The sequence below is a fragment of the Dunckerocampus dactyliophorus genome, chromosome 15, assembly GCF_027744805.1.
Source record: "Dunckerocampus dactyliophorus isolate RoL2022-P2 chromosome 15, RoL_Ddac_1.1, whole genome shotgun sequence".
NCBI classification, from domain to species: Eukaryota; Metazoa; Chordata; class Actinopteri; order Syngnathiformes; family Syngnathidae; genus Dunckerocampus; species Dunckerocampus dactyliophorus.
In genome coordinates, this window is record NC_072833.1 from 9,020,909 (window position 1) to 9,037,500 (window position 16,592).

Sequence of the window (16,592 nt, forward strand, 5' to 3'; positions counted from 1 at the left end):
GGACCAACAGTTCATCAGATGTTGCAGGGGGGAAAAAACAACGCTTTCATTGAATTATTTCAGTGTTTCCTCTACCATTATATTAGGGTTTTATTAGTTTGCCTGCTGTAGAATGCCAAGCACAGGTGTGAAGACCTTGACGCCACAGAGTAAATTAGAAGGTGTTCATTAAATACGAAGTTTTACAAGAAATGCAACAAATGTTGTACTCACACTGGGCCAGTGATGTCCAAAGCTAGGTTGCAGCCTGTGTTCTATTTGCGGCTGCGGCTAGTCTTTTAATGGCCCATTCTAAAAATAGAATTTAACAAGAAAACTACAAAAAAGCAAACATTTTAAAATCTGCAGTAACTTTACAAGAATAAAGTGAAAATATTAAGAGAAAAAAAGTTGGAAACGAATGGGAAAAATCTTAATTGTATAAGACTAACATCACATTATGAGGAAAAATAACATTTTAGTAGATAAAGTTTAAATATTAAAGGTTTTTAAAGTGGTAAAAAAAAAAAAACAGCAGAAGGGGGAAAAAGACCAAACACTGACGTTCATACTAATAATAGAATTAAAATGTTTCACCTACTCTTCCCTATGCCAGTGGTCGGCAATCCGCAGCTCCCACACCAAGCTCTGATTTTTTTAAAACACCGAAGCAAAGGAAATGTGCGTTTTCTAAAAGACTTTGAAATATCCAACTCAACGCTAGTCCGTGAATGCATCTACACTGTGTTCTGACTGCTGATTGGATGAGCAAGCGAAGGGGCAAGGGGTCAGTTTGTTCAGTGAAACTCCAGAATATTTTTCTTTCCTGGAAGAAGAGACAAAATGGCTCTTTTGACACTAAAGGTTGCCAACCCCTGCCCTAACCCTAGGTGTATCCAACCAAATTACGGTGTTCGTGGAAACATTTAATTTCCAAGTATTTGCAAGACAAGTTAATATTCTCAGTCATTTCATATTAAGCCAGAAAATTAAATGGAATATGTACGCTACAGCTAGTTTCCCCAGGAAGACAATAACCTGTGGTACAAGTGCACCAAAATCATAACAGTTGTGTTACATTCTACTTTAGAATTGTCACCACGTATGAGTGAGGGGGTACCCATGGTATGCCAAAAAGGCTCTGGGGGTACACAAGACAAAGAAGGTTGGGAAACACTGACCTATATCACAAAGCTGAGATGGATTTTTTTTCTCGAAGTATAGTAATATAATAATAATTAGTATATATATACAGTATATATATATATAAAACTTCTTAGCATATCTATATGTGTTGGTTTACAAAATATCAAAGTGGCCCATGCGTCCTTCCATTTTTCAGTATGTGGCCCTTGGTGGAAAAAGTTTGGACGCCCCACTGCACTACGGTCATCCCTTCTTTATCGCAATTAATTGGTTCAACATGACCGTGATAAGTGAATTTCCGCTAAGTAGGATTCAATATTAACAAATGTAATACTTTCATAGTTATAGCACAGGAAACCTGTTTCTTACCTTCTGAGAACATTGTTCAACATTATTAGGGCCCTGTAGACTTGAAATATCACCCCTATAGTCATCTTTATACTCGCATTACCTAATGTAATAGAGATGATAAGCAATAGTTAGAACCAATAACTCACACATTAGCATTGGTACTATCTCAAACGTAATGTGGGTCGATCACATGGCATTAAAAAAACGTCAGACATCACTATGACATTTGTTACTTGACTGATATACAGGGCAGCCAGTCTGACATGCATCTGGCCTCCATACACCTACATTTGCTAAATAATGGCTACTGCTGGCTTTGTTTATACCACACTGGGTTAAAAAAATGTGGCTAGGGGAGCCAGAATATACACAATGTGTTGTATGTGCTTGGGTCATCCTTCATTCAAGTATACACGGATTTTGGATTTACAATACAAACTATTAACTATAAAGCATATGAGTTTAACATTTGTTTACTTCCCAGACAACCTCCTCCACATGTTTGCAATCAAGCAAAAACCATGACAAACAACATGACAAAAAACAGAAGCAAAAAACACCGAAATGTTCAAAAAAATCTATTTTCTCCAGAACTTTGTCATAAAAAGCTTGCTGCTGCTGTCCTTTTCCGTCAACCATGCGCCTGCTGCTCTGCAAAAAAACCTCCACTCTGCTTTGTATCAAAGTCTAATGTACTTAAAGCTGCTGTGACACGATTACCATAATGACCTGCATATCACTGGAAAGTGCAGGGTCTCCAGCGTCACAAACCACTGGGATTATTTTGATAGTTCAAGACTTAGGGTACTTTAAAAATAGCATTGCAAATCGTATCGCCGGCTACGGCTTTAATGTTTCATAAAACCTTAAGGTAATTTAAAAATAGCATTGCAAATCATATCGCCGGCTACAGCTTTAATGTTTACAAAAAAACATTTGGAAATGTTCGGCATATGGCTCGTGGGCCGTAATTTGCCCGTTGTGGTCTAGTGTGAGTACACACTCAATTACATCACATCACAAAGTACCTGTCACTTCAGTTGGGGTTGATGTTCTTAGAGGAGGTTCCTGATTATGTTAACAGATCAATGGCTGGTTAGGTTCTTTTGCAAGTAGAACCCAGGTTAAAATGTGGACAAAGATGGTACAGAATTAGGCTCAGTAGTGCGTATTCCTAGAATATGGGTTAGATGGATGTCCTCCTGAGACCAGATCCTGGAGGAGGTTCCTGGCCAGCGGCTTACTGACGGGGAGGTTCTGGCCGAGACATTCATCTGTCCATATGGTTCTAGACAACATCTGGTCCATGTGGGGCCCAGGAGTTCTTTGTGCAAGTCCATAAGGACTGACGGACTTGTCCAGCAACTGCTCTGGGGCACCATGTGTCCCGTCAGGTACAAAGGGTGCATCAGTGACAGTGAAACTCACCCTGTTCATATTAATTTGTGGTCCTGGGTTCTGCCGGTCCATATGGTAAATGTGCCTCCTGTGGTCCTGAATGTGTTCCTGGTTATCAAGTCTGGCATGGTACTGCTCCTTCTTGTCGACCTGAATGTGGTCCTGGTGGTCAATTTGGGCCTGGCACTGCTGTTTATTCTGAAGGTTGTCCTGGTCTTGTTGGTCCGTTTGGGTTTGGTACTGATGTTTGATGTTCTGATGATGAATTTGTTCCACTGGATCCAATTGGGCATGACACAGTTGTTTCTTCTGGTTCTGGATGAGGACTTTAAGCTGTGGTTTCATTTGTATTTGCTGTTGCTTCACTGGGTTTTGGGGTAGATCTTGTTGAACCCCGTTCTGCTGAATATCCATCTGAGCATGGAACTGTTGTTTCTTTTGGCTCTGGATCTGGTTGTGAACCTGGTTTTTGACATCTTTCCAGTGTCGTCCCCTAAGAACAGGTTCTAGGTCCAGACATCTCTGACAGACCTCCTTTCCTGGTACAGTCTGCACCAATACATGGACTCCCAGTTGTCTCCAGACAGCCTCTTTCTCTGCCGATGACCACGGACGACGCTGGACCTTCTTGTGTGCTACAGGGACAAAGACAATACTGTGATTAGCCACACGCTAGATAAAATATTACTGGCAACAATGGTTAAGGGGCCCACCTGTCACAGGAGTCTTTGGTATGGACTCCATCTTTCGGTTTATATTCTCAGACAGGACTACGGACATTAAGACAAACAGACATATCTCAAACAGTACCAGGCATTGCACCGGTTCAGTTACTATGCAAGAGATATGGATAAAAGTTCAGAGACCAGTAGTTGGTAGGGATGAGCACTTTTAGGAAAAAATCTTAAGTGCAATTTTTCTGGCAGATATTCCGATTTCAATTGGGAGTCACTATTTTCTTCAAATCAAGCTTTAGTACATTAATAACAATGTACAGTAACATTTACAAACATGACAGAAAATTACATAATTCCATCAAAACATTAAAAGATATTACCTTTTAATCTTCATTCTTGCATTAAAGAAATGCTTCCAAATGTATTCATTAACAAGAAACATCCATGTACATTTTTTTTTTTTTTTTTTTTTTTACCAACAACAGTTATTACAAATGAAGCCATTTGAACACATACCATACTCTAGGTGTTGGCAATCCAAGAGCTCCCCACCAACCCCCACCCACCTACACCCCCACCGCTCCATAAGCATGTGTGCACCTTCTGACGCGATTACAAAAAACATGTTCCTTGGGCACTGATTTTACTGATTTATGTACCATGCGCCAGTCAGCTGTGGCTCTTTCCGGCTTGAACAAAACAGCCATGACAACCAGTGAATGTGTGTTGGACAGATGTTTGTTTGTTTGTTTTTTTTAAACTCTACCTGTGTGGATTGAGATTTTTTTTTCACACCGAGAAATGCACAATTTTGATAATATCAGTGTCCTTTTTCGTTCATTTGCCTGATAATTCTCATGTCCGTCTTTCTGTGAGGCTGTAAATATGTCCTGGCTGGTGAATGGCTGCGTGGGAACAAGGAAGGGGAGCCTCTGTCCGTGTGCGTGTGCGTGTGTGCATGTGCGTGTATGTGCGAGTGTGGTGCAAAATACGGCTGTGGATGTATTTTGGTGCAGTTTCAGCCAAAAGTAATTTGTTCATTTCAATAAAGAGTCTGTTGATCAACCACCTCTTCCTTTCAACGTGTTTGACATTGCAGCTCTGTGGTAGGGAGACGGCATGAATGTGTCATATACTTGATACAACATATGCTGGGTCAGTCGGAAGCGCTGCAAAAAAAAACGCAGCTATGGCGTAATTGTGGTGTTTGAAATCTCAATTTCCATTAGAAAATGATCAAACATTCAGCCCTATTAGTCAGTGTTAGAATCCATGGTGAGTCAAGATCATTCAGCTGGAAACAAGCATCAAAATGGAACCTGCTGATATAATTGGTGATTTTGACACAAGACTGGAATAAAATGGATATGACCATTATGTGATGTGTCTCTGCAAACCAGTCATGCTTGGCCATGAACCATGGCTCACAAATTTAAACAACTATTTTTACAGTGCAGCGTCACGTCAAGACTCACGCTGCGGTTGGCGGTGAGAGTCCTCTTCACCAGGCGCTTTATACTTCTTTTCACCTCTTGATTGAACCAGTTTATTCTTCAGGTTCTCTTCCTCAGCTGCTGTTGCTGACAAATGAGACTTTCAAAAGCACATCAAACTAGAAAGACCAGCACCCCGGCAGAATCAACAGTTACCTGATTTAGTGGTCAGTAGGCCCAAGTTGTCCCAGTCCCTCCCTAGGAGGTGATAGAAGTCAGTAGTCCTGGCAGCAGTCTCCCAGTCGCCATCTTGAAGGCTCTCTCCTATGGCGATCTCGCAAACAGCCTTGAGCGTCGTCTTCACCGCTAGGGGGGGGCGGCTCCACTGATAACCAGATGCCTTCCTGGCAGCAGCCAATGCTAGGCTGAGGCATCTTGGAGCCAAGAGGTCCTGGAGGTTCTGAATGCCGGAGTCCAAAGATTTAGCAGCCAGGAGGAACTTGCCGAGCTTCCTCAGCTTCTGACTGACGTAGTCATACCTCATTTGGCTGCTCTCTTGGTTGCCCATCAGTGTGTTCCCATACTTACAGATCAACCAATCAGATTTCACCTGGACAGACGGAGGAAAAGACAGGTTGAGACAGAGAGGGAAAGAGATGGGTAAAACACTGTGTGAGCTGACCTGATATGAGACATGGTCCTGGTTCATGCGGTGCAGGATTTCACTGCAGCTCTCAGAGGCTTCACTGCAAATAGGCAACAGGCGGGATGCCGCAGCCTGGACCCTGCAGCGCTTCCTGGGAGGCTCCATCCCGAGTTCAGAGATGGCTGTTACATGCTCAGAAGCGCCAACCTTGTCCAACCCAGACAGATGAAGCGTTGCATCTTCTGGCAAGTCACTGATCCCAACACCTGTTGAGTCAGAGGTTGTGTCCTTTGTGGAGTCACAGGTCATATCTGCTATCAGGTGACTTGAATCTTTGGCGGATTCAGAGGCCATTTTCCTGCGACAAGAAGCCTGGTGTTTCCAGAGGTCAGCACGCAGGAAGAAACCAAGGCAGAGTGGGCACGGAAGGTAGTTCCTGGCATCCACTTCCTGTGAGGGCTGACGCCAAGGGACAATCTCGCCACGGCCCTGTCTGATCACCTGATGGGCACAAAAGTAAACACGCTGGCACCTGGTACATTGGCACAGAGGAAATCAAACAGGAAACAAACCTCAATATTGTGCAGGTAGTTGCCTCTGCAGCGCAGCTGCTCAAGCAACAGGTGGCGTTGTTTGGAGCCTGTCGGCAGCGTGCTGGCGGCCGCAACTTCCTTTTCGTCTGCATGTTTCCTGAGCAGGTGGCGGGCAATCTTCACCTGTGGTCGGCGACAGAACACGCAGTAATGTTTCTTATCCCATCGCCGCTTCCCACCACTCCATGTCCTCTTCACTGTCACTCCCACTTTCTCCTCTTGGCCACGCCTCTTGCCCTTCTGAAGCTTTCTTTTCTCTTTAAGGGCACAACAGTTCCTTCTTTCACCACGCCTCACTTCAGTGACAGCAGTTCGCCGGCGGGGGATGTGGCCATCAGATTTTGTGCTTTCTTTGCTTGGAGAGGCGGTTGTGGTTACCGCACCAACCCTGGAGTTGTACTCGGTGGTCGCCATGGAAACTACAGCCCTGCATTCAAACATACATGTGCTCTGATTATGTGTTAATCATACTGTACACTAAGTAGCTATATCATACACTGATAGAGGTAAACGCGCAACAATGCAAAACGCTACAAACACAGAAATGATCGAAAACCAAAAAAACACAAACATCATAAAACACATGCAATGGGAAATGAGGAACATTAAACATGCTGCAATCACAAACGGAAAAGAAAAATGCTGCAATTGCCAAAAACATACTAAAACCCTAAAAACATTAGAGAAATGCTGCAAGTTTACGGAACAAAGCGAAAGTTTGCCAGGGTACAAGGGCACCAGATCTGACTGATGCCCATCTTTAAAGACATGAGCGGGAGATGCCCTTAAGAAAGTTGGCTGACTTTGATAAGGCAGACTGAAAAGGTACATTTTGCTTTATGTCATTGTCTGGTCTCATCTGTCCAATTCTAATGATAATATTTGCTATGTGCGTAAATCAATTGCACTACAATATTGTCAAATATTTAGACCATGTGTTTACCAATGTTTTAAAGACTATGTTGTTGATCCTGCAGCATTTATGTGATTGCAGTATTTTTAAATTGGCAGGATTATCCTTTCAGAGGTGTTTTATATAGTTTCTGTGTTTAGGCTTTGGACCTGTGTTTGTACGTTGCTGCGCCACAGTTGTCAGCCACGGTAGAGTAATGCTCAGCCAAGTCAGCAAGGAATTTACCTTTTAAATGTTGCTAATTATTTTTTCTTACCATGCATCAAAAGGTCAAGTTCATCTACCTTGAATTTTAAACTAACTGCTTTACAGAACAGTCTAACCAATAGAAAATTCATAAGGAGGACCCGTCCATTGTCTCCTGCGCCCTGATTGGCTATACACCATTGTCAATCAATCTCCTTTGTGCCGAACTGCTATGTTTCCTGTTGTCTGATCGCTAGCAAAGAACTTGCAGAGGCTCTGAACTCTGTATGTTTGCAAGTTTTCTCCCCGACAAAAACCACAGTGTCGACGAAACGTTCTGCACCCAAACGGCACAGGAAGATGCTAGCCATTGCACAAAAAGTTGGACTTCTGGACATGCCGAAGGAAGGTAGACGTTACGCGGCTGTAGGGCGCCACTACAGAATAAATGACTCTTCGTTTGCAGGAGGAGGAGGACGAGGGAAATATGGTATGACAGCAACAATATTTCTTAACAAGGATACAAAAACGCTTCAGCGGAGCAGCTCGAGGACAAAGAGGCACGATCAGATCAGAGGAGTGAAATATGCATGAGTCACTTAGTAATTTCTTGTGTCCAACCTCAAAGGTATTGATCATTAAAATTCAAAGAAGGGTTTTAACTTAAGAGTGTTTAAACAAGAAAGGAATGTGAGAAAATGTTAATGCCTGTCTGAGAAAAGTGTATAAAGTGTATGGTGAGGGTTTTACAGCCTTAAAACATATACAATAATTTATTACGGGCTATTTTGGGAACCTATCCCTTACGATAAACGAGAGAACACTGTACAACTATTCACTTCTATGGACACTCAATTCAATTAACCTAATATACATGCTTTACTACTGTGGGGGGAAAAAACTTGGCAAACTCGAGTTTAGTCCACAGAGATGTTGACAACCTTCTTGCAGTAAGGCAGACGTGCTCATCACATTTCCATCATGCTGCCTATAAGCAATAATCAAGAAATATAGAATTGTTGTTTAAATCTTCTATGTCCATTGTCAATGACACAGTTGAATGTCCAATGGGGACAATCGTGCGTATGATAATTATGTGTGGTCACTGTATATAATAAAAGAGAGAAGAACGAGACTGAAAAGAACCAGACTGCATTTATAACAAAATAAAACCAAAAAATCAAAGTAAGAACGAGGCCACAGACAGCGTAGTGCCTGTCCGATGATAGAAGCCTCTGAAATTCCAAAGCATAACGTTAGCATGTAGCATATAGTTATGTAGATATAATGCACAAGTACATACGGCCTACATAATTTACCATCAGCTTCCGAAGACGACAGAAAAGACGGGTAGATTGAAAGTGCGTAAAAAGGACATATAGCCTCACCATTACAACGCTCTGAACGACAGCCTTCTCCTTCTCGTCTTCCCCGTTTTTTTTCTTCTGCTTCAATGTCGTGGTTGTTTGCTGGTCCCAAACTAGCAGTGTAACACTTGGGCGCCACCTGTCGCTTTCTGAGCCAAACTGCGCGTGATCAGTTGAGCAATCAACGAACGGCATAACTATTCCTAGTTTTGAAAGTGTACCCGAAGAGAAACACTAACCCACCCAGTAGTCACTTTTAGAAGTGTAATAATTTGTAACTGCCCAGACACAAGTTTTTTTGTGACTTTTTCAGCCTCGCGCAGAATTACGTCACTTCCTGTTACCAACATATGACTTTCACGTCTTTTTCTTCATCTGTGCGACGATTGGCCTGGTGAACTCATATCACCCACGTGAACGTGCTTCACTGAAAGCTGTGATTGGCCGACACCGTCCCACCCACGAGCGTCTCGCACGCCCGCGGTGGCGAAACGGAGCGTGTCTACAAAGTTTGTCTGAAAGTAGTTCTCGAGAATCCAAAGGTTTTTGGACTTTGTGACAGTGTGGACAGTGGGAGGACAAAGAGCCAACAAAATTTGTGGCCGTGATGATCCGCTTTGCCCCACTCAATGTCCCACTGAGGAGACGCCTTCAGACTGCTGCAGTGCTGCAGTGGCTCTTCTCCTTCCTGGGCCTAGGTAACACCTACCTGTCTGTCTTCCCCAGGACATGTGCACCTGACAACCTGTTTGTTTATCCCTCAGCCCAGTGCTGTCTTGCCGCCTTTGTCCTCCTGTCTGTCTCCACTTGGTGGATGGCGGCCTTGCTCTATGTTGGTTGGCTGTGGCTGGACCAGGACACACCCAGTCGTGGGGGTCGGAGGTCCCACTGGATCAGGAGTTGGAGCGTATGGGAATATTTCAGAGACTACTTTCCCGTAAAGGTGGATTCTTTTTCATGACTGAGTCAAAATGATTGATTCACGGGCTGACGAGTCTCATCTGTCTTCAGCTAGTGAAAACAGTCGACCTGGACCCGAATAAGAACTACATCTTTGGATTTCATCCACACGGTGAGATGCACACCTGTCTTGTTTACTTCTTTGTCTTGCCCGTCTTACTCACTGACATGTTCTCGCCAGGCGTGTTGGTTGCCGGGGCGTTCTGTAACTTCTGCACCGAGTCCACGGGTTTCTCCAGTCTTTTTCCTGGACTCAAGTCTCACCTGCTCATGTTGCCTTTCTGGTTCCGAGTACCGCTGTTCAGAGATTACATCATGAGCGGAGGTACACACCTGTCTGTCTTCCTGTTCCAGAATGAAATGAGCTTGCCGTCATTGGAGTGAATTCTTGTTGACGACTGAATGGACATTGGGACCCAGAGGAAGCTGAACGCTCCCTCCTGATTGGCGCTGTCATGTGCTGCAGTTGTTTCATTTTTTTTCCAAAGGTTCTGACCTGTTAGAAGCGCAGACAAGAAGAACAATGTGGCACCTGTCTGTCTCTCAGGTCTGGTATCAAGTTCAAAGTCCAGTCTTTCCTACCTGTTGAGCCGTCCTCAAGGGGGAAACGTTGCCGTCATTGCAGTTGGCGGAGCACCAGAGTCGCTGGATGCTCGGCCGGGAGCTTTAACACTACAGGTGTGAAAATAAAAGTTAACGTTTGTTCATGTCAATAAAGGGTTTTGTTTTTTTTTTACAGGTGCATAACAGAAAGGGCTTTATCAAAATGGCGCTGAGACATGGGTGAGAGACTGGTCTGTGGGCAGAGCAAATCCACAGCTCGTTAACACGCTTGTTTTTCTGTGCACGCAGAGCTCAGCTGGTTCCCGTCTTCTCCTTTGGTGAAAATGAGCTCTTCGATCAGATTCAGAACCCCACCGGTTCTCCTCTCCGGACACTACAGGTGCTTAGCAAAGGGACACTTAACAGCATCACAAGAATAAGTGCCATCATACAATGTAACCCGCTTAAGTCGGTACTGCTAATGTCAACAAGCCATCATGTGGACCAGCTCATCAAGTTCTAATCCACCGTGTTCTTATTACTACTAGAAAGTGCCTGCTTAAGTCAACAAAGCTTTTGTTGATATAAAATGTGAGCTCAAACGGGATCTTTTCTATGAAAAATGGGTCCATTTATGCATTATATATTGTAGTATTCTTAACTTCATTATCACTAAGCTGCATGAAGCGACAATAGCAACATAACTTCTGTGTAGTTACAGAGCATTAAACCGCGCACTTTGTTCAGTGCAACGTAAGCTTCCAATGAAAAGGCTGGCAGTATTAACCTGGATTCTACAACAGCTACTAGCAAATTGCACCCATTTAAAAAAAAAATTACATTGTTAGCCACTGGAAGAAAGATTTGTGCATGTACGAAAGCTTTATTGTCATTGTAGTCGAGACATACAATGAAAGTACCACGGCAGTTCTGTTAAGAGTCTAAAATATATGAAAACCCAGGACTCAAAACAAAAAATGCACTAATGGAGGAAACCCATGTCTACAAACTGTGATAGGTTCAAAAATCTCTATGTCTCTGGACAAAGTTATATGTAAATGTGCAAGTAATGGCTAATTTTGGGGTCCGTATGTCGACAACCGTATATGTTGACATATAAATGGGTTCTACTGTTCATTACTCAGCTGTAAAGAGGAGGGTTAGCATTTAGCATTTGTGGGAAGTCAGCTGAGCCGTTAATAGCATAGCTTAGTTGACTGTTGCTAATTATGCAGAGGAACAGTCACAGGAGCGGTCAGTGCTTTTTTTCCTATGCCCCTGAAGAGCACTACAACCACAAGAGACATAGCAGATTTAAACACACATAACAAAGTTGGCGACAGCACGTAAGAGATGTAGAAAGCTATACTATCCATTTGACCAGCCGGTTTCTACCAGTTAGCTTTTAGGATGTAGCATTCTCTTGCTTGTTGAGAAACTCACACAGCTGAACAAGTGCAGAGAATCAAACAAACTATGCAAACTATGGTGTGTGTAAAAGTACTGCCTGTGGGTTATATATGTGATGTCGGTCTGTTGTTCTGTGACAGGACCGGCTGCAAAGCATTATGGGAGTTGCGTTGCCTCTGTTCCATGCAAGAGGAGTTTTCCAGTACAGCTTTGGACTGATGCCATACAGGAAACCCATCCTGACAGTTGGTACGATCTCGGACTAAATTTTGTGGCTGGCCCTGTAGAAACAAAGTGACAAATGGTTAGCATGCGTGTCTCAGTGCCACTTAAGTGTCTGTTTGCAGTGGGGGCACCCATCTGTGTCCTGCCCAGTCCCAATCCTAGCAGTGAGGACATCGATTCTCTTCATAAAGTTTACTTTGACCGTCTGAGCGAACTGTTCGAGCAACACAAACACATCTACGGCCTGCAGGAGCACCAACACCTGACCTTCATTTGACCTTCTCTAACAACATGCCAACCAAATGAAACGTGGATAAGAAATACTCAAAACTGTATTATTATACCTTTCTGTCCAATAAAATGTCATGTATGTGTGATCATTCCAAATCAGTGACACGGATGGCAAAATACTGTGTGGTCTGAATGAAACTGAACAAAAACTAGTCAGGCTCAGTGAAATATCTGCAAAGATTCAGTTTTGTTCAAGTAAAATTATATCAATAAAATAAAAATGTTGACAATGTAGTAGGGACCCCATGGAAAAAATATGTTGGGTTCCTCCTTATGTTTTACTATTGTAATTATTTTTTGGGGCCCTTGGTATTGTCTAACCTCTCCCCCTTATACGGTGCCCCTACATGGTGGTGTTGTCGCCTGCCAAGCCACAAAAATCTACTTGCTACACTTTAATAAACTCCAGCAAAAGAAGTACTAGACAGACTCCCACCAGATAAATAATGTACAGTATTTCTTTGTAGTTGTGTGCACGCAGCACACATTCCCAACACTGGCTGCTGAGCAACAGACGGAAGTACTGTATCAACGTTTGCTTGAGGAAGAAGAAGCATTTTAAATTGAGCCGAAGAAAAACACGCACAAAACTTTTAGGCGTGGTACGTTCCCGTGACGCGCATGCGCAGTGGGCGAATGTCTTCTTCCCACAGAAAAGAATCGATCCATTGTGACTACAGGGAGGACGCGTCGCGCGGCTGTACATAAAGTCTACTGGCGTCTCGTGACGTCACGCATCTTTAAAATGGCATTTGACATTGTCGACAACCATGTCGAAGACAAAAGTGACAATTGTTTTTCATTTTGCTCGTCGTCCAGCAGTTCGGATGTTTTTTTCCTCCTCAGGACAAAAGTTTTCTGAACAAGCTGTGCTAAGAAGAAACGTGGACAGAAACAGGAAGTTGGACAACAATTCCAAAGACGTCGAACAGGTGAGACAACAACCAATCCCACACGTCACGAACCTGAAAAGAAGTCAGCTGACATGCTTAGAAGAAGCAACTAGACGTCTTCTTAGTCAGCTTCAACCACACAAGAATACAAACGTTTGAAAGCCTCGCTGCTTAACATTATTAGCATATCATTATATAACACATAATTATATGTACAATTATATATTGTATAACTATTATATATAACATCACTACAGGTACATCTGAAAAAAATAGAACGTCATTAAAAGAATTTGATACCTTTGGTCATATAGGAAAGTGAATATTATGTAGATTAATTACAAACTAAAGTAAAATATTTCAAGACTTTATTTCTTTCACTTTTGAAGTGTATGGCTTACAGACAATGAAAACACAAAATAAATAGAAATACACTTTTACATAAGATCCATTTTTAAAAAAATTGAATTTTAAGCAGAAATGTCAGGCTTCTGAAGAGGGTTTTTTAAATTATTATTTTTAGTATTTTATTATTTGAAGAGTTGTTTTCTTTTTCTTCTGCAAATGAGCTACTGCGACCAAGCAATTTCCTTTGTGGATCAATAAAGTTTTAAGTTTACCCATATGTTCATTTCTGTGGCACTCAAGACTTGTTTGGGTCTCCTTTTGCATGAATTAATGCATTAATACAGCATGGCATGGAAGCGATCAGCTTGTGGCACTGCTCAGGTGTCATGGAAGGCTAGGTTGCTGTGATAGCAGCCTTCGGGTCATCTGCATTGTTGGGTCTGGTGTCGCTCATCTTCCACTTGATAATGCCCTGTATGAGGCATTCTTTATGAGGTTCAAGTCAGGTGAGTTTGCTGGCCAAGCAAGCATTGTAACACCATGATCATTGAACCAGCCTGTGGCATTGTGGGCAGGTGCCAAGTCATGCTGGAAAATGAATGAGCATCTCCATAAAGCTTGTCAGTAGAAGGAAGCCAAGTACTCTAAAATTTTTTGATGTGTTGACTGTTGACTTGAGAAAACACAGTGGACCAACACCAGCAGATGACAAATCATCAATGACTGTGCAAACTTCAAACTGGACTTCAAGAAAGATGGATTTTGTGCCTTGCCACGCTTCCTCCAGACTCTGGGCCCTTGATTTCCAAATGCCATGCAACATAATATATACATCTGAAAAGATGACTGAGCAACAGCCCAGTTATTTTTCTCCACAGCCCAGGTAAAGGCCCGGTCACACCGCCCGAACTTTGCTGTAGCGTTCCTGGAGCGGTATAAAAAATTCATCACCGCTCGTAACCGTTCACCACCGTTTAACAGAAGTTGGCCCCCGTTAAGGCAACGGCGTATACACTCGGCCACCGCTGATGATCCCTCCTACCGCTCTGAAAGTTTTGAGCTGCACAAAATATTGCAAGCGGTGAGGAGCGGGCAATTTTCCGCCACGGCAAAGTTCATCACCGCTCCAACAACGCCCAGTCAAAGTTTGGCGCCGCTAGACACAAGTTTGTGGACGCTTGGGTCCGCTAGGCTATAAATACGGGGAGAAATGGACCAGGAGTCCATTTGGAATAGCGGTTGAGTACAGACCTCAGTTACAGTATATCGAATTTGCTCAAAGTTACAGTAAAACTGTACTACCATGGATGCTGAGAGACTTGCTATGATTGGTGCACTAGTCCAGCAGCAGAATCAGAACCTCCTCAGATTGCAACAAGCTGTTGACAGAAGGAGAAGAGAGAGAAGAAGGAGAGACAGAGTTGTGTGGGTCAGACAGTGGATACTGAGAAGGCCTGAACATGGACTGTATGACAAGCTGATGGTGGAGCTGAGGATTGAGGATCCACGAGCCTTCCAGCACTTCATGAGGATGCCACCAGCCCGCATGCGCAGAACGCCAACGTTCGCTACCGTTAAACCAACGCTAAAGCAACACCGCTTCAGCGGTGCACCGCTAGGACAACGCCTGTGTTTTCGATTTTTTTTCCCCATTTTGTGCGCGGTTACGAGCTGTGATGAATTTTATTTCACCGCTCCAGGAACGCTACAGCAAAGTTTGGGCGGTGTGACCGGGCCTTAAGACGCTTCTGGTGATGTCTGTGGTTCAGGGGGTGCCTGACACAAGGAATACGACATTTGTAGGCCATGTCTATGTGTGATGGCTGTTGAAGAGCTGACTCCAGCCTCATTCCACTCCTTGTGAAGCTCCCCCAAATTCTTGAATTTATTTTGCTTGGCAATCAACTCTAGGCTTCAGTTATCCCTTTTTTGGTGTACATTTTCCTTCCACTCTTTCTCCTTCCACTCAAATATCTATGAATATGCTCGGATACAGCAATCTTTTTTTTTTTTTGGCTTGCCCTCCTTGTGGACATCTGTCAAGTAAGTAGTCTGCTCCATGATTGTGACAGACCCAGACTGAGAAATCACTTAAAGGCTCAGGAAACCCTTGCAGGTGTTTAGAGTTAATTAGTTAGGGCAGGGGTTGGCTACCCACAGTTCCGGAACCACATGCAGCTCTTTGCCCCTTTGCTGAGCTCAGTGATTTGTTTAAAACCGAAGCAGGGGAAATGTGCGTTTTTGAAAAGAATGTGAAGTATCCGACTCACCACAAGTCCATGAATGCATCTAGACTGCGTTCTAACTGCTGATTGGATGAGCAAGGGAAAGGGAGGTAGGCAAGTCTATGCAGTGAGTCTCACTGGAGAGAAAAAAGGTGAGAGAGTTTGGAGTTGAGTCTGAAGCAAGTTACTGCACACTAAAATAAAACTATCTAATTAACGGCAGCATAACAATATGTTTTATAACGAGAAGCGCGCTGTAGCTATGTGTTCAGAACTCGTAGTGGTGACTTGGGTTTTTTTAGTGGAAGAAGAGGCAAAATGGCTCTTTTGATGCTAAAGGTTGCCGACACCTGAGATGGGTGTGATATTATGACTTTCCAATATTGAACTTTTGACAATATTATAATTTCCAAGACTGCGAATTTGGGGTTTTCATTGTCTGTAAACGACAATTAAATTAATCAAACGTGCAATATTTCAATCTATTTTTAATGGATCTACTTAATATTTTGGATTTTCTGAAAAGAGTGGCAAAAGATATTGATAATATTTTATCAATTATAATATATATACTGTATTTTATAATATTATGTATGCATTTTTTTAGATGTCACTGTATGTCCTATTATCACATGTACTTACACAACAGACCATATACTGTATACTGTAGGCTACTTACATGGTATACTACTTACACTCCATATATGTCCACTGCAGAAGAAGTGTATTTTCTGGATGGAAAAGTAAAAGTAAAGGTGATTATCATTACTGTTTGAACACGCTTTGTAATGATGACACAGTTTCTAGAGACTAGCTGTTGCCCTTGACCCTTGAAACCAATGTATCTTTTTACATATTTGTGCGGTCAGACAGCAAGTGCTTGGCGATGAACTGTGAAAAGAAGAGGAGTGGCTTCCAGATCACCAGTGTGACCCCAGACTCAGGTCACACCTCAAATTCCAGCCAACCACCTCCTGGCATGATCCTGACTGTTATCCAATCAACGGC

General features: G+C 43.0%; 3 protein-coding genes across 12 annotated transcripts in view; 2 read left to right on the forward strand and 1 right to left on the reverse strand.

The window, feature by feature from the left end:
- Positions 1 to 4: 4 nt before the first annotated feature.
- Positions 5 to 9,262, reverse strand: LOC129167875 (uncharacterized). Of its 4 annotated transcripts, none has more exons than XM_054752522.1 (7): positions 8,711 to 9,260; positions 6,203 to 6,650; positions 5,667 to 6,131; positions 5,201 to 5,594; positions 5,027 to 5,125; positions 3,588 to 3,644; positions 5 to 3,509 (listed from the first exon to the last, which is right to left on the reverse strand). In XM_054752522.1, exons 2-7 carry the CDS (start codon positions 6,635 to 6,637, stop codon positions 2,635 to 2,637), a joined length of 2,325 nt encoding a protein of 774 aa, XP_054608497.1. In that variant the 5' UTR covers positions 6,638 to 6,650; positions 8,711 to 9,260; the 3' UTR covers positions 5 to 2,634. The 4 variants fall into 4 exon arrangements, with proteins under 4 accessions (XP_054608497.1, XP_054608496.1, XP_054608499.1 ...); XM_054752521.1 differs by having other exon boundaries at positions 5,027 to 5,131; positions 8,711 to 9,258; XM_054752524.1 differs by lacking the exon at positions 3,588 to 3,644 and having other exon boundaries at positions 8,711 to 9,262.
- mogat3a (monoacylglycerol O-acyltransferase 3a) lies at positions 9,095 to 12,391 on the forward strand. Its single transcript, XM_054752525.1, has 9 exons — positions 9,095 to 9,387; positions 9,454 to 9,632; positions 9,701 to 9,761; positions 9,831 to 9,974; positions 10,197 to 10,327; positions 10,389 to 10,432; positions 10,502 to 10,592; positions 11,743 to 11,851; positions 11,950 to 12,391. The coding sequence occupies exons 1-9, from the start codon at positions 9,297 to 9,299 to the stop codon at positions 12,102 to 12,104; spliced, it is 1,005 nt and encodes a 334-aa protein (XP_054608500.1). The 5' UTR covers positions 9,095 to 9,296; the 3' UTR covers positions 12,105 to 12,391.
- A 216-nt stretch (positions 12,392 to 12,607) lies between these two features.
- Positions 12,608 to 16,592, forward strand: part of LOC129167877 (sperm acrosome developmental regulator-like) — a 9,033-nt gene continuing 5,048 nt past the window's right edge. For 6 of the 7 annotated variants that reach the window (XM_054752530.1, XM_054752528.1, XM_054752529.1 and 3 more), the window contains exons 1-2: positions 12,608 to 13,050; positions 16,454 to 16,592. The exon at positions 16,454 to 16,592 is cut by the window's right edge. In XM_054752530.1, coding sequence (XP_054608505.1) covers positions 16,471 to 16,592 — 122 coding nt within the window. In that variant the 5' untranslated portion in view covers positions 12,608 to 13,050; positions 16,454 to 16,470. The remainder of the gene's footprint in view (positions 13,051 to 16,453) is intronic. The other variant, XM_054752532.1, reaches the window with a different exon arrangement.

Bases quoted from the DNA above. Each gene is read 5' to 3' on its own strand.
- LOC129167875 (XM_054752521.1), bottom strand. From the start codon at position 6,637: ATGGCGACCACCGAGTACAACTCCAGGGTTGGTGCGGTAACCACAACC. The intron at 5,595-5,666 runs GTCAGCTCACAC...CCGTCTGTCCAG, and splicing joins AGGACCATGTCTCATATCAG to GTGAAATCTGATTGGTTGAT. The intron at 5,132-5,200 runs GTAACTGTTGAT...CTCATTTGTCAG, and splicing joins CCTACTGACCACTAAATCAG to CAACAGCAGCTGAGGAAGAG.
- mogat3a (XM_054752525.1), top strand. From the start codon at position 9,297: ATGATCCGCTTTGCCCCACTCAATGTCCCACTGAGGAGACGCCTTCAG. The intron at 9,388-9,453 runs GTAACACCTACC...TTTATCCCTCAG, and splicing joins CTTCTCCTTCCTGGGCCTAG to CCCAGTGCTGTCTTGCCGCC. The intron at 9,633-9,700 runs GTGGATTCTTTT...ATCTGTCTTCAG, and splicing joins GAGACTACTTTCCCGTAAAG to CTAGTGAAAACAGTCGACCT.